We start from the raw sequence: 22,499 nt of genomic DNA, 5'->3' as shown, positions 1-22,499 counted from the left end.
GCCAGCCCTTGCACTAGAAGAGCTGAAAACCTGGATTACCAGCAGACAGCAGCAGTCCTTTACCAAGCGCTGGAAGTCCCACTTGGGTTACAGGAGTGCTGTTCTGATAACCCTGCGTTTGTGCTTTTCCACGCAGCTTCTGGCTTCGTGCCAGAAGTCCCTCAAGTCCCACCACTCAAACTTACACAGCATAAGGCAACACTGCCCCTGAATTGAGTATCTCACCTTTTCCTTGCTCACAGCCCCATGGTGGGACAGCTTCTGATGCCGTTTCATACTGCAGCAGATAAAAGAACTCAAACTCACCTGGCAAAAACCGGTTATGGCACATAAGACAGGTAAATCCTTACATTTTAGACTGAGTTTTATATTCTAGGAACCAACAAATCCCCTTCCCAGAACTAGCCTTAGCAAGGAAGTTACTATATACCAGGTTAATATGAAGCAATCAAGATATGACATTTATTTTCAGACCTCTTTGGATTTTTTTATTTATCTAGTCCACCTAAGATTATGGAAATACCTGGAATGTGCTCTGCATCTTGGAAAAATTGGGCAAAGGCACACCACCATCTGCTGGACAAAACTGGATCAGCACTGTGGTGAAAAGCAGCTGGGAAGAAGACAGATTTGCATGAAAGGTTATTTGCAGATTCTACTGCCACTGCCCTGGGGAGCTGCCCAGAGGTGCTGCTCCATTAGAGGAGGAGCTGCAAGGCACAGAGACAGGCATGTCTGCACTGCACACAAGGCTGGCACTCTGCAGCACAGCATTTCTGCACAGCAAGCAGCAGGCTTCAGCCTGGTCAAGAAAATGGGGTGCTATGAGACCTAACTGCTCCACACACGGAATAGACTCAAGTATATGTATTTTAGTCACTTTATTTGTATCTATATACATTACATTTTGATTCTCCAGGTAGTCAAGGCGGTTATTCTCAAATAGTTTAGTACATCAATTTTATAAAATACAGCTGAACCAAGGTAGAATAGAAATACATACATTATGGTACATTAAGTGCTTTGAATATTGACTAGTCTGGCCACCAGCTAGCGAGCAATTCATTTGGTTTTGGTCATTCTCACAGAGGAGAGTCCACAGATAACTTACTCCCCTGAGCCCTGCTGAACTCCTTTATCAGCAAGAGTCCCCCGTGCTTTTTGGGGACAGAATGCACCCCTGGGCCACTACAAGGCATTCTGCTGTCTACATGATGACTCAAAGTCATTGCTTCTGACTGGGACAAGATTTAGACATTTGTCACAAGGCCTCAGATCAAAACAACAGAAGAAAAAGAGCCAGTGTAGCTCTGAAGAAACGCAGTCTTCATGTCTGAAACTGAGATTTACTTACACACATATATACTAAACCTGTGTTGTAAAGAAAATAAACTCTGACCAAATGGTTCATCCTTAGGTGTTCTACAGGGACACAGACCTAACACAGCCTCACAAGGAGCTCTCTCCAAGATCTCTTCTGCATGAAGCACTGCTCTCCTGAGAAAGTCAACTTTGTAGCAATTGAAATGCCAGGACAACTCTTATTCTGAAAAGGGAACATTTGAGGAGACCCGTTCAGCTGCTGGGATTTGAACTAGAAATGCTTGCATGTCACATAGCGCCCAAAGATGTCCCAATTCCAGTTGATACTGCAGCTACTGTGTTACTCATGATCAGTAGTTTGCTATTTACTCCAGTCTAGTCACGACTAGTCTATCAGCCACATCCTGGCCCAACATCAGCTGTTAATGCCAGTTCAAAGTCACTCCTGCAAATCTCTCCAACTGCTGTAACTTCAGCCCAAGAAGGTCACAATTCACACATTTCTCCACACACTGGAGAAACAGTGGAAGGTTCTCTCACCTCTTACAGTGCTGAGGGCCTCATGCTGTCATGTACAGGGGAGTATTAGCTACCATCAGATGATCAAGTTGCTTTAGAGCCAGCTGCTTGGGACTCTGGAAGACAAGCAGTGTAGAGGAGCCACACATCATAGGAGTAAGGGCTACTAGTGACAGGACAGGGCTAGCATGTCACAGCTCTACATTAGCCTAGTGCAGATGCCATGATGTGCTCCATCAACCAATCCACATACTGACAAAGGTGGAAGCTAACATAAATAGCTGCTGTTGGGTCACCTTAGCTGAAAGTCAAGATTTTCCCTGTAAACTTTAGGAAGGGAAGGAGGAGGAAATATGTAAACTTCAACAGAGACTGGAACAGATTCAGGCTGCATGGCTTGTTCTTTCACATCGATGAACCAAGACAGAAGGTAGAGGCCATAGAAGTGAGAGTAGCACTGAGCTGATGAACTGGTTGACCTCATTAAACAAGGCCCCACACACAGCTAGGTATCCTGTCAACAAGTACACGTCAACAAAGGAGGCAAGATGTATCCCAGAAGTGATCAGCTGTACCTGATGCACTATGTTGGACTTAAGGAATTCTGGCAAGGAGTTCTGTGTCATCTTTCTACAGCACACATCACTGCACCCCCAGAAACAACTATTACATTTTACTGAGGAAGTGAGAATACTTTAATTTCTGCTGCTTCAAGCATCTTTGCTCATCCTCTAGTACGGTTTTGCAATAGGGTGGGGAAGACTTCTTCCAACACAAATGACTGTTGCCTCTGGCAGCTCAGATGTGAGCTGTTTGGTTTTGGAGCCAACAGCTCAATTCTCACTGTGGCCTTTTTCTTTCTCAGTGTTGCCTAGCTGTCATTCCTGAACAGCCACCAACATCTGCTGCAGAAGAAAATACTGAACACAGGAGGAGTGACTAAAATGCACATTCCAATCTGTAGTACAGTGAAGAAGGCATTATCAGGCAACTGGTTAGAACAAGCAAGTGATCACAAAGAGCTATCCAGTCCCAGATTCCATGTTCATTTAAAGTCCTTCCATTAGAAACTGGAAATCAAAGGACAGTATTCTTGCCTTTCAAACTCATAAAAAAGCCTCTTGTTTACTGGCCTATATTATAATGACACTAAAAAGTAAACTCATCACCTACAAAAGCAGGTAAAAATTAATAAAAATGGAAAGAAGTGCTTATTGTCATAACATAGAGGTTCACAGATCTCTGTAACTCTTATCCATCATACAAGACACCTGTTAGTACAGGTTTTTCTTTTTACAGAAAACAACTACCTTCATCTTAGTGACGAAAAAAATATTCATGTCATGAATGCAAGAAAAACATTCTCCTGGCAAAGTTTCACAATGAGGTAAATGCATTGCTTGAAAGTCCAGAGGAGCTGAAATGGCTTTGAAGTGATCTGCCAGGAATGATGGTTGCATTAAGGAGAAAGTTGTTGTTCTAAAGCAGTATGCTTCACTTTGTCTAGCAACTTACAGCCTTCTACTAAGGAAAGGGTTACTCTGCTTCATAACTATAATTGATCAAGTCTTGTTAAATTAAAGGGTTTATTTTTTTGGTTACCTGTTTCCAGGGATTTGGGCAACATTCAGATCAAAGTACTGTTTAGGACTGACAGGATATGTTTTCGAGTTTGCAGTATGCTGATGACTGACAACCCATTTTTATGGGATTCAGCTAAAATGAAATTATGACAGATAAAGACAGAGTTGTACTGCAGTAATACAACTTAAAGGATGGAGTCATAGGGCATCATAGATGTGGAGCTGCCTTAAAAAAATACTGCTCACAGAACCCAGGAAAAATTCAGACTACGGTGCATAAGCAGGACAAGGTATTAATGGATCCTAAACAGGTCAACTACAGACCACTGCAACAATAGTAGAACTCATGAATTAACTTCGTTCTTCTCTCACCCATCCACACACAGGGGGTTTATTTCACATTTGCAGTACCATGCATCTGCTACAGAAACGTGAGCTGCACATATTCAACACCATTTTGGCAGTGCAAGTCTTACAGAGATCATGTACTTCTACACCATAAGGATCTGGATAGTATCTCATTTCAGTACTCTTGCAAGGAGTATCACCTCCCCTACTGACAAAAGGGATGTCTCATCAGTGCTGTTCTGTGGTATCTTACATCCTTACTGAGGCAGGTTTGCTTATCATCCTCCAAGAGAGGATTAAAGTGCAACAAGCAGATTTCACACTTCCCAACATGACACACACAGTCCGTGTAAACAAGGAATTGCAATCCTCTGGACAGACCGCTGGACGAGAGTGGCCTATAATGTCACTGCCCTCTTGTTGTTTCCCAATATGGGCTTCAACTTAGCAATTCAGGCCCAGTCCTGTCCAATGGTCTGGCACCATCAGGAAATACTTGTCCATAGCTTCACAAAACCTGGTCCGGTACAGTTCTGGAGAGACCACAGTGGGCATCTTACCTAAGGTGTAAGAGTCAAGAGCAGTTAGAAATGGGCTAGAGAGTATACTGCAGTACAGACAGATGTCACATGAGATTATATCACTAGACAGCATAAACATGAAGGCAGCAAGACAGAAGGAAAAGTGTACAGTCTTGCACCTGGGAAAACAATCCAGGAGCATAGCTGGGATCTACCTGTCTGGAGAGAAGCTCTGTCAAAGGGACCTAGGGGTCCTGGTGGACCAGCAACTCAAAATGAGTGAACAGTGCTGCTATTGCTGCAGAGAAAGCCAGCTGGGCTGTATCAACAAGGGCATCAGCAGCAAAGGTAAAGAAGTCATTGTCTCACATAATCAAAGCATTATCTTTCACCTGGAAGGTGCTACTTCCAGGCTACACTTGGAATACTGTGGTCAGTTTTGGTCCCTCATACACAAAACAATATGTGGACAGGTTGGAGGGTCCAGACAAGGGCCACAGAGATACAAGGACTGGGAAGCCCACCACATGAGGAAATGCTGAAAGGGCTGTGTTTGTTCAGCCTTGCAAAAGAAGGCTTAGAGGAGACCTTATCACCATGTTCCAGTACTTATAGGGTGGCTACAAGATGGAGACTTCCTTTTCACAAGGAGTCACACGGAGAAGATGCAGTGTAATGGGTATGAGTTATTCCGGGGCAGATTCCAATTAGATATAGGAGTAAAATTTTTCACAATGAGAACCATTAGCCATTGGAATAATATCCCCAGGGAAGTGATGGATTCCCCAACACTGGACACTTCTAAGATTCAGCTGCATAAGGTGCTTAGTCATCTTGTCTACACTGCGCTTTTTCCAAGAAAGGTTGGACCAGATGATTCTTGAGGTCCCTTCCAACCTGGTATTCTACAATTCCTTCCCCTGTTCTGGACAATTTAATCTACTGTCGCAAATTTTCATGGTGGGGAAGCTGTGGATTTATTAGCACAGTTAAAGAAAGCTTCCAGATAACAAGAAAGTTTCACGATCAAAAGTTTCACTTTCCTTCTGGACTTACCTTGTCCTCCCAAGATGCCAGTTGACTTTACTACCATTTCAAGCTTTTTGTCCCAGGTAAAAGTGCGAATGTAGTCTGTTTCAACAACAAAAAAAAAACAATCCACACACAAACATGTTTTATCTGCTGTAACTCAAGTAACATTGTTCTAAAATGTATCTATTTTCCCCCAAAAAGGGCAAGAAAGAAGTAGCCTTTCATAGTCAGAGCTTCAGTGTTTTCCCTACCAGTTGCCTTACTATCTGTAGCATTGATAATATTTGGGTAGGGTGAATACAGTATTTCCAAAGCCCAGCAAGAGCACAATCAACTCCTCCCATCTCTACAAAAACAGACTGCTCAGGCATGTCTGTCTTATCCATGTTAGAGTATCAAGAGTTCATTTACAAGAGTCACTTAGCTCACCCTTTATCCCAGAAATCCCACTTTGCCATAACAGCTCCCACCGCCTTACTGCAACAGCCAGCAGCAAGGCTTGGACACCTCTCCATTTAAGCCAGTATTTCTCATCATTGCAGCCACCTACAGGTTTGATAACAGAAAGCAAATCCTTCCCTAACTTCATGTTAGGGAAGAGCAGAAACATCACCAGTGACCCTGACTGGAAGAGGAGGCTGCAAGAAGATGACTTCAAAATTGTTTCCAAGCCCCTTTCAGAGAAAGCACGCTTGGTCATTACAAGCACATGAACACCACAGTCTGCAAAGCTGAAGCTGCAATAAGATCAGTTTTTCATTACTGGATATCATTACCTCCTAATATTTGACTACAACTGTGATCATACGATTTTGAATCTACTGTTTCTATATTTACAGAAGGCCACTATCAGTATCTAAGCTGTGCTTTACAAGAACTCATCCAGACCTAGCAATCTTAACACTTATTCTTTTATCTGAATACTCTTTGAAAACACTCCTCGGTGTTTTGGGACTGATATCATCAGTTTGTGCACTAAATACTGTCAATTCATGCCCCAAGATCCAGAGTCCCACATAACAGGGGCTACAAAAAAAGTCTTCAAAGCTTTTTACAGACCTCTTTCCTGTACCACATTAGGATCTAAGATGGGTAGAGCTACTGACCTCAGATTCAAATGCAGACCAAGCTAATGGTTTTCAGTTCCAGTCCAATGCAAATTTAGCTTGAGTACTTTGTAAGTTCTTGGGGTATCATTTAGAGAACATTGTGATAGCCTGATACAGCAGATGTTCTCTCTTCTTGAACATATTTGTTTTCAACAAATTCCTTCAGATAGTTATTGTTAAACAGTGAAGGAACTGTTAGCTTTAAACATCATATAAAATATACTCTTAAATCAGATAAGACTTGACACAGGACAACAAAAAGCCACATGTACAGAAGGAGCACAATCTCATCCTATTTACCTAAATATTCAAGAGTCTACAAAACCCAAAAGTAATAATAACTTGCAGTTCTTTGTAGCTGGGACTTTAATTCTCAACTAGAAATGTTATTAAGTGGCTTTCAAGCTTTATCAGAATAAGAGTAATTCAGATCTCCTGGCTTGAGATCTCATCTGGAAGCATTTCTGAGCTAGGTTTCAAGACCAATTCATTTCCACATCCTTTATACAAGTCTCCAAGTCCTTTATACAACACAAGTTTGCCTGTCTAAAGACAAAGCTCTGCTTTTCCATCACAAGTCAGAGGACGCAGCAAGGTAATTACTGCATTGCCACCCATTTATCCAGGTCAGACTACATGATCACCAGTGATCCCATGACATTTAACTTCCCCCTTCCAATCCTACCAATACTGTTTCTCCTTAGATCCCCTCCACATGAGTTAAAATTTAAAAGACTCCGTAATGACTAAAGTTCAAAGATTAATTAAAAGCATACAACTGGATGTATGCATACAACTTCCCTGCTTCAACTGGAGTCAAAGGTAGGTTAAACACCAACTTGAGTGCTTTTTCACTACCTGTGAGGCTTCCTGTATATCCTCTTAGCAATGCAAATGCTAATAATAAGTCTATACAAGACTTGGAAAGAGGATTTCCTGTCCCTATTTTGAATACCCATAAACGGGTATTCCACCAGGGAGAAGATAAGATTTCCTGACACACATCTCTGTGGTGGTACAGTTCTAAGAGTACTGTAAACACCTAAGCCAGAAGAAAGCTGTTTCACCATCTGAAAGCAAGAAAATACAAAAGACAACCTACCAATGATCCCAACAACCAGTTCATTGTTGGTATCATCACGACCCACCAGCAGGGAATAGTCGATGATGAGATGGCTGGAGAGGAACTGGGAATCGCTGTGTATGGAAGCTCTCAGCACAGCTTTGCAATGGGAACGGATGTACAAAGGATTGTCCCGAACCATCTTCAGAAGGTTTTCATCCAGCAGGACTACATCACAAGTTTCCTTGCCCGTTTCAGTTTTAACATTTCTATTCCGGAGGGAGCCCTTCAGGTCGAACACCTGCAAACGGAGAACAGCACTACTTTGTTCCATTTTTCTGTAGAGTTAAAGACTTCAACACACCTAACTGTTTGAGAAGGCAACACAGCAGAGTAACTGTTTCCTCCTCTGCAGGAGGAAGACAGTTAACAAACAGTATTTTTGTACTACAAGAATTAGTTTCCTGAGTGGAGAGTAGCATGTAAGCCTAGGTGAAAGCTCTGCCACCTCAATTAACAAGTTATAGGCAAGTAATTTCATTAATATTTAGTCTAATTTAAGGGAAAAAAAGTGTCCCTATTTTTTATATTGGTTAGGTAAACTCAGTTTTCCACCCAGCTTCTACAGAGTCCATGCTGGCAAAAATAAAGCCAATTAAGAGGGAGGTGGGTCGTGCACGAATCATTGTTTAACATCTGGCAAAGTTAACCCTGGTAAAGCAAGAGACAGACTATCGTTAAGTTGGAAAGGATCTCTGGAGGTCTCCAGTCCAAAGTCCTGCTTGAAGCAGGCCCTGTTACAGAAGGTTGTTCAAGCTCTGTTCAGTCAAGATTTAACTAACTTTAGGAATAGAGTCTGTCTGAGTTTCTATTTTCTAGTGCCTGAGCCCTCCTCATGATTTAAACAACAAACAAACAAAAAGAAAACCCACAACAATATCCTTTACATCTATCTAGAATTCCCTCATTTCACTTCCTCCCACAAACACCCCCTGTTTGATATCAGGCACTGGGAGGTAAGGTAGAAAGAACTGATACTATCTACTTAAGTAGTGACGCTTTTTCGAATTTCTTTTTCAGCACCAAATCTCTATTTGAAAAGAATTTCCCTCTAATCATTTTAAGGTCTTCATTCTACAGCCTGACAAAGATTGTTTTTCCTTGACTAAGAGCAAGAATGAAAACTCAGAATCTTGTCCCACACCTGAAGTGGTTGCAAGAAAGAACAGTGGGTTGAAAACATTAATAGTTCCCCCCACTACAGTAACCTCTGTGAGTGAGGCTCTAATTCTAAATCAGTCTGTAATCCCAGTCAGTTTTTCTGAAAGCTTTGTAAAAAGGTTTCATAATTTCCTAATTAGGTTGGTAATGCTTTCTCTCAAATACGAGAGACACAGGGAGACAAACAAGACTTCTAAAAACTGAACCCTGCACTACAGCTACCTGAACTAGCCAATACAGGCACCAAGTTAATGAGGATCACCTAAGAAGGAAATGGGCATGAACTGTCACCTTTGAGCAGTGCTAGGTACAGACAGCACATGCTCCCAGTCACAACTGCACTGCAAGGGAACAGAGACGCTTCATTCTTACCTGAGCCATTTTCCTGCCATAGAAAAGGTTTTCCATAACAAGCAGATCCAGTTTCTTTTCAGTGTTGTTTTGAGAGTTCTTGTAACCAATTCGATATACCCCAAGGATTTTGGCGAGCGCTGTGGGCTTCTGGTGAAGAGAAGCCATAGGTTAAAACCCCTAAGTAGAGGCAATCAGCAATCAAATACTAGAAGCACCACTGTTCTGTCTGACTGCGTATTTCAGCTTAGAAGCCCTAGCAAAATTTCCACTGAATATTTCAAAAACAAATTATTTGTGTATCTCATACCCTCTGACATTTTCTTTTATTTAAATGAAAAGGGTTAATAGAAATTGTTACTAGTCTGTAAAATACATAACAATGCCAAAAAAAAGGGAATTTTTTTAATACCTTCTGCTGAACTGCATTAGTGATGTAAGTGAAGTAGTGTGGAGCAAAATCAAGGAATGACTGGACTTCCAGACGAGGCATTTGCTTCAAGATGAATCTATCATCTGTTTTAACATCAGACAGAGGAAATTGGGTTACATACAATAAGTGATGTATTATTTGTAATTTCTTTAGGACGGTCACACAGCTGAAAAGGTTTGAAAAAATAAAGTACTACATTCTCTTAAATCCTTACCTAAAGAAGCTCATTTTTAGATTCTTTTTGCTTCATATATTCTGAATTTCAGAATTTTAGCCTCTCTGGATTTCAGCCTTCTAGTAAATCAGGGAGAAGATACAGCCTACATTTGATCTACCTCATCTATATGGGCTTCCTATACAGACAACAGAAACAGCCTACAGACCTTTTCATTCAATACTTGTTTCAAGTAGGGGCCTAGAAACAGTCACAGTTTAAAAAAAAAATTAAATTAACCATAGCATATGATATTAGAAGAAACACTGTGTTTTTAGTAACCAGTTTTTCTTGAATTATACCCAAGTTTTTGTTTTCTAAAGCCTGCCTAAGAGAGTATAACCCTTCTGCTCAACGGGCCTTCCTAATTGCTACTGCTGAAAAACAGAATTACATTTTGTTCTTCTGCACACATAAAAAGACAAACAATTTGATACTGAAGATGCCAGAAAAATCCATTTAACTTTCCCTTTTTAAGCGGCCACTTCAGTCAGCAACTCTCTGGATAGAGGTAATCAGGCTTTAAATGACACACTAACCACCATCATTCCCAAATAATGCCGTCCAATTACAAAGGGGGAAGAAGCTGCATTTACCTTCAGTCACATAGAATGCAGCTCCAGACTTGCCACCTCGTGCCTGCCAGGGCATAGAGTGGGAGAGGGACCGGATGAAGTCCTCTTCACTGCTTCCCAGTATCACCTCACGCATCTTGTGAAACTCGCCAGCATAATAAATGCGGCAGTAGAACTTGGCATTTGCATCTGAAAACTCTGCAAAAAACAGTTCTCTTCAACAGCAATATGCAATACTCACTGACTGAGATGACACTTTGAAATTTAACTGATGTCTAGAAGAATATTATTGTGCTAAACAGCCCTCTCATGCTTATTGTAATTTGGAAGTTTCAACGAATAGGATTTAAATGGAAAACTCACAGGACAGTCAACTCCCTTTAGGTAAGCCTACAGTGTATGCCATGGGATAGCAATCAGACAAAAGATCAGTTGAAAAAGAAAAGTTCATAGGGTACTTTTGCAATAGAAATTAATTACAATAAGTAAAAATTGCACTGCTTTTTTTCTTGATTTGTTTTTCCTTTGTGCCAAATACAAAGAAAAAATAATTATTAACTTCAAGATTTCCATTACATTTGCATGAAGAAAGGAGTTTGTTATTATTTACAACTACTCACGGAGCTCCACATGGGGATTCACCAGCTGTTTCTTCTGTCCATCTCCTCCATCTCCGTCATCTGAAGGCATAAAGGGACCATTCTGTCAGGGCTGTTCATCATTATTACTGAGAAAGCCACATCAGATTCTACTTGTAAACTGACATTACAAGAAAAATCTTTTCTTTTTTTTTCAAGAATACAGAGGGAATTAGAAATACAAGTACAATTGTATGATATAACACATATGCTAGAAGGGCACCGCTGTTCATGGACACATAAGTCCAAACTTTCTCTTCACTCATTTTCCATGAACTGAAAGGATGAAAATTAAACAGCAAGTTAGAAAGAGCAACTGGGCTGCTTAATTGCAGTCAACTCAATCCAAAGATGTTCAAACCCAGACTCAATGTACCTATAGTTTGGATTTGAAAGATCCTATTTCCCTTATCACAAAGCAGAGCAATGTCTTTAGGAGAAACCCACATTTGACGTTCAAACAACTCATTTTCAGTGCATGTTGAGTAATCTTGGACTGTTGAAAAAGCATGAGGAGCAGTGTATTCTAGGCCTTACATATATGAATGAGGTTTGGGAGAAGTAGCAGTCCAAGAGAGAAGATGGACTCAGCAGTTTCATACCTTGAGCCTCTGCTCCTTGGTTTTCTGCTCCCTCTTTGCCCATCTGTCCAACCTGGTAGTAAGCACTGTCAGCACCACGTAAGGTCTCTTTCTTCTGGGAAGACAGGTCTGGGCTCTTCCCTCCCGTGCCACGGAAGAAAGACAGAACACCGGATGTTTTCTTTGCTATAGTGAAAAGAAATAAAGATGGTGTTGGCATTTCCATGGACAGTTTAATAAAAGCATAATTCATATGAGTATTCCCCATTCATTGTTCTAATTGGAGGAATGATGTCATTCAACTGTAACTCATTTACTATTCTACAGGCAACCAAGGTCCATGAGGTTAGCTGATATAGGGTTCTGAGTAGCACCCTAGAATGCAGTCATTTGAAAACAGACCAAGCATGAGCATCTTTAACATGTTAAGAACTTCGTATCTTCATTCCAAAATATTTTAATTGCCATCTTTTTAAAGAAGGTAATGCCAAAAGAGGGCATCATACCAAACAGGCAACTCTAGGTCCAAATATTAAATCAAGAAAATGAGTCTGATCTCATAAGAATCAGAGAAAGCCATAGACTTCAAAAAACAAACACACCCACACACACACACACTCCTTTCATGTTTTACATGAAGTCAACTCTAAGACTAGTTATGATTTCAATTCAGAATGCTTTTTCCTTTTTCTAATTTAACTTTCACATCTAGAATCCAGGTTAAGTGGACTCAAGTCTGAGCTGAGCTAAGCATCACGGATATGATTTTGGCAAAATGGTCTCACGCTGTTCTGGTTCTGCACTGCGATTCGAAGGACCCATGTTGGCCTCGGGCAGGCGGACAGGGCTACTGCTCTTTGGTTTGCTGTCTGACATGCTGAAAGGAGAAAGAAAAATTAGTCATGAACCCAAAAAATACTGCCACCTGAGATGCTACTCCTTTATGCCTGGACATTTACTTCTCCCCCATGCCTAACACTAAGTACTGCTAAGGGAAGAAGACACAGTTTAAAGCTGTAGTGGTGTAGGACTCTTTAAAGTTGTCCTCCTCCACTTTCCTAAAAAAAAACAAACACTCAGGGTCCATAGCAACAATTCCACCCATCACCATAGGAAAGGTAAGCAGGCCCAGTAATGCTACCATGCACACAGTCCAGGGATTAGGTGATGAAGCCAGTACAGCCCCTAACATGAAATGGAAACTCACGTACTACAAGTATGTGTTAGTTACATGGAATGTGTCAGATTCCATCAGAAAGCAGAGATCCTAACAGGGGCATATTTTAAAGGTTCTTCCCCATCTAGTTTTGGCTTATTCACTACAATCACTGTCTCTTCACTCTGTGTACTATATTTACTGCATGTAACCTGTTCAGCTGTAGTACTTCTTCAGAACTGTTCTTCAGAGATGCTTTGGACAACTCATCCAGGGCATTTCTGTACTCCTTGCAACTGAAGGGGAAAGGAAAATAAATTAAAAAAAGAAAGAAAGGGAAAAAACCAACAAAAATGAAGAGTTAAGTGTTCTCTGCAAGACTCTAACACCAACCCAAAAATTCAGTTCAGAGACAACCACAGGAAACAATACATCACGGTAGAAAAATCCCTGTTTCTTTTTTTCTTATAATTAGAACTTAATTTCCTTAGAACATAAGCTGCTCTAAATAACACTGCAGGAAAAATCTCCCCTTGTTTCTCCTCTACCCACAATTTAAGAATGTGCTTCTTCAAAAATCTACTCCCTTGTGACACAATCCCCAAGGTTTACTGAAGCAGCTGATTTGGAGAGCTGAGTAGTAGCAAGAGCTGCTACCAAAGGTAGCAAGGGACAGACTGCAGTATCAATACCAACTCTTGTTCCCTAACTCAGTTGCACTTCCTCCAAGTTGGAGAGGTCGAGCAAACTTTAGTTGCACTTCTTTCTCTAATAATATCTCATTACAAGGAACACTACACAGCTAATTAATTTTTGTGTACTAGAGTTCAACTAAAACAGTCTGAAATCTAGTTGTAAGTTGGAAAGTCTACTTTCCATATCTTAGTAGTAAAAGGAGAGAACTTCAGCTCTGGCAGAAACTCTCAACATGGCTTAATGAAGAGATTGTCATGTTCCCTACCATTACAATTTAAATACTCCTTGAACACAAAAGCTGCAAAAGTACAAAGTGTGTCAGATGAACAGCAAAACCACACCAGTACCTGAGAGCAAAAGCTATGATGGAGCTTGGTTCTTTCTCACAGACAGCAATAGGTACACGTTCATGCTCATACATTAGGTAGTGCTTATCCGGGTCACTAAATGAAAATGACAGATCGTTAGTAGATCATAAAAGTTTGTGGAAAGAAAAGAACCTTTGGTCAAAACCCAAATCTCATCACTGCACTCCCAGGCAAAAGCTGCAAGTCTCATCATGGAAACAAAGCTTCCCAGATCAGCTTCCCTCAAGAGACACATTCATAACTATGTGGTTAATTCTAAATGGTAGAGTGTTAGAGCAGTCAGCATTTCAAGCAAGCTGCTTATATCAGAAGACCAGCTCCAAGTTAGAATAAGAGTCTATGTCTGTTTAGCAGCCATTGTTTCTAATGGCATTGAAACCTGCCTGAATTTGGTTTGACTGTCCTGCAGCATAGCCTGCAGAGTGAAAGAAGGGGACAAACCTGGACTCTTTTCTGAACAAGCAGTTTAGCACAGAAAATTGCCCAAGACCTCCTGGGTTCCTGTAAGATTTTCTTTACTTATCTGTAGGGTCCAGTCCTTTAGCTTTTTCCTCATTAGCCCAAGGCCTCTGCTTCTACTCTGGGGGTAAGATTCAGAAGTTAAACCCAGGCTGCCAAACGTTAGGCTCATGTCAAACGAGAAACACTACAAAGCACGCAGACCAAGTAGCTGAAAGACTTTCCAGCCTGCCCATCTTCACATGAGAGGGGGACTTGAGGGCACATGCAGTAGCCATTGAACCTGACCTACACCCAGAAAATGCCAATTTGAGTCCAACCCTTGGAAGAGGTCTGGAAGCAAAAACAAGAGGCAGGCATGTAGCTTTAGTAAGTCTTTGCTAAGGAAGGACATTTCCACTCCCTCCCCACAGCAACGAAGTTAGAAGGCACCTTTCTCCCCTTTTCCCCCACCCATTTGTCTCCCACTGGAGTTCTGAGGAGACATCCCTGCTAGGTCAAGAAGAAACTGATAATGTATTTACATGAGGGCACATCATTAATAAGAAAGGTGAGTAACCCATAAAGACTTAGAAGGGACACAGAAAACATCCTAGCTTGACAAAGTTCTATGGTTTATTCAGAGGTAAACTCAAGTAATTACTTAAATTATATACTGAGCAAAGAAAGCATGCACAGCTCTGTCCGCAATTTGACCAGGCTGCTAATTTTGTACATTATATATATTATGCAGTACTTACAAGGGAAATGGAATGGGGTTATAGTTGTTTCCAGGCAAAAAGTTAGCCAAAATAGCTTTCATAGTAGACTTCTCCTTCACTTGGCTGTCTGTAGATCCCAATGAGTGTCCATCAAACACATCTGGAACAGACATAAGTTAAATCTGTATCACAATATCGAACTTGAGAAGGATGGCAACAGACCAGAGAGTTACCAGATTTGCGGTTTCCTTCTTCTACACTTGCCACAGAGAAGCAAGAGAAAGAATACAAGACCACAACTGAACTATACCTTCTGAGCTGCTTGTTGTATCCTGTTCAGACAGTGTGTTAGCACCAGCCATATGCTCCGACACGACCTCTGGGGAAGTGGGCAGCTGCAGATGGGAGGAGCCTGTGGAGCTCTGACTTGACAAAGTAGTCAGGAAACGATCCTCTGAGAGTTAAAGACATGAGAAAGCATTTTACATACCTGTCAGAAGCGATATTGCTTGCTCCCAGCCCAAGCTATCACCAGTATCTACTTTCAAAAAGTTTTTACTTAGAAAGCAGGTATGGCCACACAGAGCAAAGGACTGGGCAAGCTAATCCATGTAGTATATAACCTCCAAAAAATGCATACTCTTATAACTACTATCTTCACTTCCCACAAACTCTCAGTATGCCTCACAGGTAAGAGGTCTCAACATCCATAACACAGAAGAGGTGAGAGGTATTTCCCAAATTCCCTGTAGTTATTCAATTATTTAGAAAGCCTCTGAAAATTTTTCAACTCAAGTTCAAAAGAAAACCCTTGCTGGCCAATTTAGTATCATTAGTAATTCAACTTCATATTACCAGCAGATAGCTGTTTTCTATCTTACTATTAGAAAGAGCAAATCTGACACAATGGAGATTCGCTGTTCCTCTCAATTATCAAATTTGACGAAAGCTCCCTTGTTATGTCAGGGAAGGGGTTACAGCAAGCTTCTTTTGGTAGCTTATGAAAAATAAGTAACAGACCTTTCTCTCCATTTTGCAGTGCTGGAGAAGCATTGCGTGGGGAAGCATCCATGCTACTGATCTAGGCAGAATAACAAAATACCAATGTTGATGCCAAGCTCTTTACAGCTGTATACACTCCTCTGTGGAACACTTGCAAAAACAGATGAACCACAAGAGAGCACTCCCACCCACCTCTCAGCCTCTGAATTGTCACTGTATCTGTTAGCACAGGAGAAAAACAAAGCAACAGCAACCCAGGTTCATAAGATACTTATGATGGCTATCATCCGTGTATGCTGCTTTAAACATTACACTGTCCCTCTATATGAACCTACTTCCTGCTAGATCAAGGGTTAGTTTATTTTAGCAGCTTAACACAAATGTGTTAAGTGGAAAGGACGTGTATCCCTGCAGCAGAGCAAATCCAGGGTCTCATGGGGTTTTTTAGTGCACCTTGCTAATGATAGAACTATTGGGAGTTCAGCCTCCCTGCACGATGCTTATATCGGGCTGCCTTGCAGCCCAGACTTTTTCCTCAGAGTACCAGCTCCCCACAGGGTGAATGTTCAGCATGCTGGCAACTGTACACTTGGACAGAGCTCTTGAGGCAGCAGTCCAAAATCATTTGGACCTCAGTCAATTCCCACATGACACATCACAAAGCAGGGGTGATCCTGCTTTGATTATCAGTCCTTCCTATATAATTTCCTCTGCCTCTCTCAATATTTTTTGCCTTTTCTTTTTCACAAGGGATACACCTGATGGGCAGTAACATAAGGTCTATTCAGATGACCCAATTCCTATCTAGGCATACACATGACAGTGACTGCAGCTCTCTGCTGGTAGTGTTCATATCAACACTACACAAACATCACAGAAAATCATCAACTCCTATTCATACTTAAGTCTTCTTCTATACAATATGGCTCTTAGTTCACATCTTCAGGAAAAGATACATATACTAACATGCAATTGAAGCTTTTACAGCTGAAAACTACAGGATGCAGTAAAACCAGTTTACTAATTATTAAAGTGAACCAAAGCCAGTCTTAAGACTATTGTGTTGCCACAGGAAAAAAAACGTTTAAGAGGCTTCTAGCCTGCTACTCATACCTTGCTTTCTTCACCTTGCCTCAGTCTTCCAGGGCTGGGAGGTACCGATGGACGTTTTCTCCCTTTCTCTTGCTGGAAGAGATCCTGCAATCTTAAATTAAAAAAAAAAATTAAAAACAAACAAACAACAACAAAACCCACCAAACACAACAACCCACATAAAACATTGTACCAAAGAAAAATTAATCAAAAGATGGTTTACTGGTACTATTTCTAATTGACACAAGTTATGAAGTTTCTCCATACTAGAATACAGTCAGCATGATTTCACAAGTCTTTACTGTAAACTCAGACTGCTGTTAACATGTGCCAAAGCAATGTTTCAAATGGCCAAAGACAGCACATTTTCTTCACCTCTGAGATAATTTCACCCAATCAACTGGTCTCCCATGCTCCCCTCTTCATATCTTTTCCACATTTATTTAAATGACACTTTTTCCTCCAGATGCAAGTTGTGCTCTATTATTATATGGCCTCAAATGATTTCTGTTTCAATCAACCAGCTCTGTGGTCTTAATCAGTAGAGGACATTCAGCACAAGCTATAAAGAGCAACTGTGCTATAGGGAAAGACAGTACAGCAAAACCTCTTCACTCCTATAACCAACACAGTATCAGTGTTGCTCACAATTCCAACATGTGTCCTCTTACCTACTATTCCAGGCTTGTAGCATCTCACAAAGTCCTTGCTTTTTAGCTATCAGAGACTCAAAAACAGATTGCAGCTGTTGAGGTGTGTCTAATGATGATGAAAGCAGCCTTGCTTGCATTTTTTCAGTCCAGTTTCGAAACTCCCCTTCTTCCATCTGTCAGAAGAAAAACTGTCAGCATTCTGTCACCTGAGATGACACAAAACCTGAGTGGCTCCCACCCACATTTTTCAGCCTATAGTCTGCTGATGTGAAAACAGTCTATTACCTCCTTTTGGGCAAAGAGGTCTTCCATTTTCTCTTCCCTCGTTTTGCTGAAAGTATCCGTTTTCAGAGAAGCAAGGCGATCATCAACAGCAAGATACACTTGTGACACTCTGTCAACAGGGATGCAAAGAGTTAAGCTGTGACTACTTGCAGCATCTTCAACATTCTCTAATAATAAAGTCTGAACATGTTTAAGGTTAGCATATGAGAATACAAAAAACAACACATGACAGCCTTCCTGCACAGTAGGCTGTCCCACTGAATTTAGAAAGGAAGTTGGAAAAACTTCATTAGCAACAGCAGAAACCTAAAATTTACACACAACTGATATTTGTCTTCACAATTTATTCTTAACAGTGGAAGTTGTCAGAGATGTAATGCCTGTCACAAATGCATTACTAACAAAGGGGAACTGTTGTGTCACCTGTGACTAGGAAGAATCTGGGTCTGCAAGCTACACCTCCACCAGCAGACTCAGAAAAAATAAGTACCTCTATTTGAGCTCTAAACAAAGCTCCACAGGTTTTGAAGTCAGGTGGTCACAGAGACATCAGCTATCCAGGAATGCTGTGACCAGGCAGAACAGTAGTCAGGCTGGATTTAACACAGTTTTTATCAGGTCTGTCTTCCATCTTTTTGTTCCTATATATAGAAGATGTCTAGGCTTATGGTAGTTCACCTTACACTACAAGAAGGTACCAGTCTGCCTGCTATCATCATATTCGATAGCTAACAAAGGCAGTTACTTTTATACACCAGAGAGTTTAGTTGCTCCATGACCAATATAATGAAGACAGTTCTATTTGGACAACAGATATGAGCAATGTATTTGCAGGTTTTGGGGATGAAGACATAATTTAAACTCAGTCAGATGCTCTATATAGCAATGTTAGGGTAAGGGTACAAAGTATTATCTGCAGTTTTCAGATTAGTCTTCTAGGACCACCTCCTTCTCTGTTTCATTTTTAGCATTAGAAGGAGGAATTAAAAATACTTTAGCTGTGCTTGAGAAAGCATTTCATAAGAAAAGGTGACATTTCAGACACTGGCTGACGGTCAACCTTTCAGTGGCTACCTGGCAGCATCATTGAGAAACATGCTATATCACTCAGCTATCAGTGCAACATTCAGGAATGGAGAACAAAAGAATCTTAGTTTCTACTGGCTATGTTTAAGCTGAATTGCCACTAGACAAATATGTGAGTGATTAGTACAGACAGAGCAGGTAAAAGTAATAAAAAAAATTTCAATACCACTCTCTCTTAGAAAAATATACACATGTTTTAAACCATTACTTTTCTGTCATATAATGAATAAATATTTAGCAAACCTCATCATACTAGCAAAAACAGTTATGTGTTCTGCTAATAAAAGTACAAAACACAAATAAGATGAGGAAGACATTAAAAAAAAGCTTACTTTTGTGAGAAATCCTTGAGATCCTGCAAAATATTAACTTTTAATGGAGCCTGCCGTTTGATGTATATCTTGGGGAGTGGGACACACACTTCAAGCAGCCGGATTGGAGAGTAGCTGAGAAGGCAATACAACAGCTATTAACAAGACTCACACCGTACAGTACCAGTTCTACACCATATTGAGGTTTGAGGCCTTTATATGAAAAAGGGCACTGCCAATGTGTCCAGGGCTTTTGCTACTTCTAGTAGCGATAACACCCTGTTCATGTATCTTCTAGGCAGAAGGTAAAACCACAGATCGCATTGGAAAAACAAAATTCTGAAAGCTTTTGGAATTACATAGAGAAAAGTGTTTCTCTTATGTATCATGAACTGGAACCATCCATTCTCAGAACACTGCTCACCACATGTAGGACAGTGATGGCACCACAATGCCCTCTGCAAGCCAGCAAACAATCCTGCACTTGTGGTTATAGTGCAGTTATGCTATCCCATGCTGTACTCACAATGAAGAACAGAACTGATGAATCCTTAGTAGGGCTATATGCTTCATATAGTACTAGAGAGAGAAGGAAGATTTTAGCAGTGGAGCTCACCTGAAAGATGCCACCATCTGATTATAGGAAAAATACTGGTGATAGTCATGATGAATGGAATGACCACAAGGCTCTGCATTGGCCCTTCGCGTGTACTGGTACCCGTAGAACCTCAGCTCAAGATATTTTGCAAAAGACATGGACCAAGAGTCATTGGAAAGAGGAACAACCGGTGTCACCTGAAAAATTGGAAGCCAAGTGTCTCGATTTCATCCTCCAAACAAGATTAAGGACAGGCTAATCTAGACAGCAACCTAGTATTTTTAGTACCAGAAATGCCCATGACTCTGAAACATACTAAACAACAAAGACAGCATTTATACAAAGCTAAGGCCAACACATAGTTAAAACAAATCTGATAAACAACAACTGCTAGCTGATGATGACAGGTGCTAAGTTGGGGGGAGTCCAAACATATCCCTGATGGAAGCTTATAACAATTTCCAGCAACCCAGGCAGAAGCAATGGTTACATCATACACTTTTTCCTCGATGATTCTTCAGCTACAAATGCATTGGTATTGTTTTGCAGTGCATTTCAACTTCAGCAGTGCTTGCAAGCTTAGAGTAGACACACAGCTACAAACATATTAGTGTTTACACGAACACACAGAAATAAAAGGCTATGGAGCAGGGATATACACAGCAGTGCAGGGCCTGCCGTCAGCAATTACGTTAACTTCCTCCAGGTATCTTTAAATCCAACACCCATGTTTAAGTCAGCATAAGCAGGTGAATTGAATCATCTACATGGGTAATTGAGATGTTTTACGTCTCAGGCACTGTGTGAATCTTTTTCATTAATTTTTAGTCTCGTCTCTTTGAAGGCTCTTAATGTTTAGCTAGCAATGCAGTTAGCAATGTTTTCTTAGCTAAATTACAGAAGAAGTTTCAGATAATACACAATCTTACTATCTTGTGGGCTTTCTTTAAAGCAATTTAGCATTCCTCTAATGAAAATGTTACTTCCTAATGACGGCTAAAGGAATTCTAGACGTCATGGTGATGCAATACAGGCTGTTCAGTCCATAGCAAGTCAAAGAACGCCAGGTGGCTTTAGCCAGTTACTAACCCACTAGCTCTTGGAGTCTGCCCTTCCCCACACATACATTCTTTTGATGCTCATACTGATTCACTGCAAGGAAGGGACCATACTCTTCATCTCTTAAGGGGCAACTCCATTTTTTCCATTTAAATCTATCCTCTCAGAGCCAGTTTTGACACTTTCTAACCAGACTGCCTCACACAAGATGCTTCACTCTCAAGAGCCCCATTTCTACCAGAGGAATTTGTAGGTAAGATGAGAATATCTGTACCATCAACAGGTTTTCTGCTGGTTTAGCCATAGCTCCAGAGATGAGCACCTTCTCAAAAATGCTGCCTTTTCATACAAAGCCAGTCACAAGAATACTAAACTGGAATAGCAATGATTCTTAAGCCCACATCCTTACCTGTTTGCACAGTCTGCACCAGGAGTAAGTAAGAATGGTGTGCTGGTACCCAGGGACTGGGGAGTCCAGCTCCTTTAACACAATTTGCACACAGCCTTGCCCGTGAACAAAGCGACGGATGTGGTGCACCATTGGTGTTTCACAGAACATGCTGGGGCATTGGTAGGAAGGCCTTACAGAGAAATAGAAACACTTATGAATTATCATAACTAGGCACTGCTGAAGAACTGATTCAACAGATCTAACTAACAAGCTTTTTAATATCATGCTATTATTTACCTTCACTGTAAAAAAAGTTTCCTAAACTTTTAGTGAAGGCTAATTCTGCCAAGTGAACTGTACTCATTTAGAAATGAAGCATGTAAGGAAGTTCCATTGCCAGCAATGGCTGTATAGGTCCCAAAAGCAGTGAATCACTTTCCAAAGGCATATTACATATAATCCACAAAATAAAGATCAAAGCACCTATGGAAGTGCTTGGCACTAAATTAAAAGACCACTTTGGCAGTGTACCAAAGCACATGCTACTGAGGACAAAGATGTGGCACGTTCAGACCCTTAACTAGGTGCTTAGAGCCCTAATTGCTACAAAAAAGTGCTAAGTGAACACATTTGTCTTCATGAACTTAGAAATCTTGTTTCATAATCTGTTCCACTTGCTCATAAAGGAAATTAAACAGGGCCAAAGTAGGAAAGTAATGGATGTATTTGCTTTTAAGGAGTGAGCATGACTAAATGAATTCTTAAATCCAGTCCCTGTTTCACTATAGCATGATAGTAAAGCAAAGGGAACAACAGACTTAAGTGGTAAGCTTTACTAGGACACAACCAGCTCTGTAGACTTGCATGTTATTCTCCTAAGTGATAGAGGGTGGCAGGTCAACTTCACAGAGCTATCAAAAGCTATTGTTTTGTTTAGAATAACATTTAGAATAAGCTCCTCCTCACCTGAAACAATAGCGCTCCAGAAAAATCCCTAGAGTTAGGTCATTTTTCCCATAGAACTCCATGGTCACAATCCTAAAGCAGAGAAAAAAACAGCTTTAGAGACTCAATATTGCCCCTGTTAGGTATGCAATGGCCTTTAGGTGCACAGATCTAAATGCACTGCTG

General features: G+C 40.8%; 1 protein-coding gene across 3 annotated transcripts in view; it reads right to left on the bottom strand.

The window, feature by feature from the left end:
• Positions 1–785: 785 nt before the first annotated feature.
• The window catches only part of PIKFYVE (phosphoinositide kinase, FYVE-type zinc finger containing), a 63,373-nt gene continuing 41,659 nt past the window's right edge, over positions 786–22,499 (bottom strand). For 2 of the 3 annotated variants that reach the window (XM_018071808.2, XM_018071809.2), the window contains 21 exons: positions 22,335–22,406; positions 21,387–21,558; positions 19,937–20,115; positions 19,342–19,455; positions 17,924–18,032; positions 17,657–17,811; positions 17,007–17,097; positions 15,912–15,972; positions 15,202–15,345; positions 14,931–15,051; positions 13,711–13,806; positions 12,880–12,963; positions 12,297–12,388; positions 11,533–11,697; positions 10,913–10,972; positions 10,314–10,490; positions 9,483–9,586; positions 9,092–9,220; positions 7,538–7,799; positions 5,351–5,425; positions 787–4,333 (listed from right to left, as the gene is read on the bottom strand). In XM_018071808.2, the coding sequence (XP_017927297.2) occupies positions 4,218–4,333; positions 5,351–5,425; positions 7,538–7,799; positions 9,092–9,220; positions 9,483–9,586; positions 10,314–10,490; positions 10,913–10,972; positions 11,533–11,697; positions 12,297–12,388; positions 12,880–12,963; positions 13,711–13,806; positions 14,931–15,051; positions 15,202–15,345; positions 15,912–15,972; positions 17,007–17,097; positions 17,657–17,811; positions 17,924–18,032; positions 19,342–19,455; positions 19,937–20,115; positions 21,387–21,558; positions 22,335–22,406 (2,578 nt within the window). In that variant the 3' untranslated portion in view covers positions 787–4,217. Of the gene's footprint in view, positions 4,334–5,350; positions 5,426–7,537; positions 7,800–9,091; positions 9,221–9,482; positions 9,587–10,313; positions 10,491–10,912; positions 10,973–11,532; positions 11,698–12,296; positions 12,389–12,879; positions 12,964–13,710; positions 13,807–14,478; positions 14,524–14,930; positions 15,052–15,201; positions 15,346–15,911; positions 15,973–17,006; positions 17,098–17,656; positions 17,812–17,923; positions 18,033–19,341; positions 19,456–19,936; positions 20,116–21,386; positions 21,559–22,334; positions 22,407–22,499 lie in introns of all 3 variants that reach the window. The other variant, XM_018071807.2, reaches the window with a different exon arrangement.

The sequence above is a fragment of the Manacus vitellinus genome, unplaced genomic scaffold (genome assembly GCF_001715985.3).
Source record: "Manacus vitellinus isolate BGI_N305 unplaced genomic scaffold, ASM171598v3 scaffold_20_pilon, whole genome shotgun sequence".
Lineage (NCBI taxonomy): Eukaryota > Metazoa > Chordata > Aves > Passeriformes > Pipridae > Manacus > Manacus vitellinus.
This window is presented reverse-complemented; position numbering and strand designations above follow the sequence as displayed.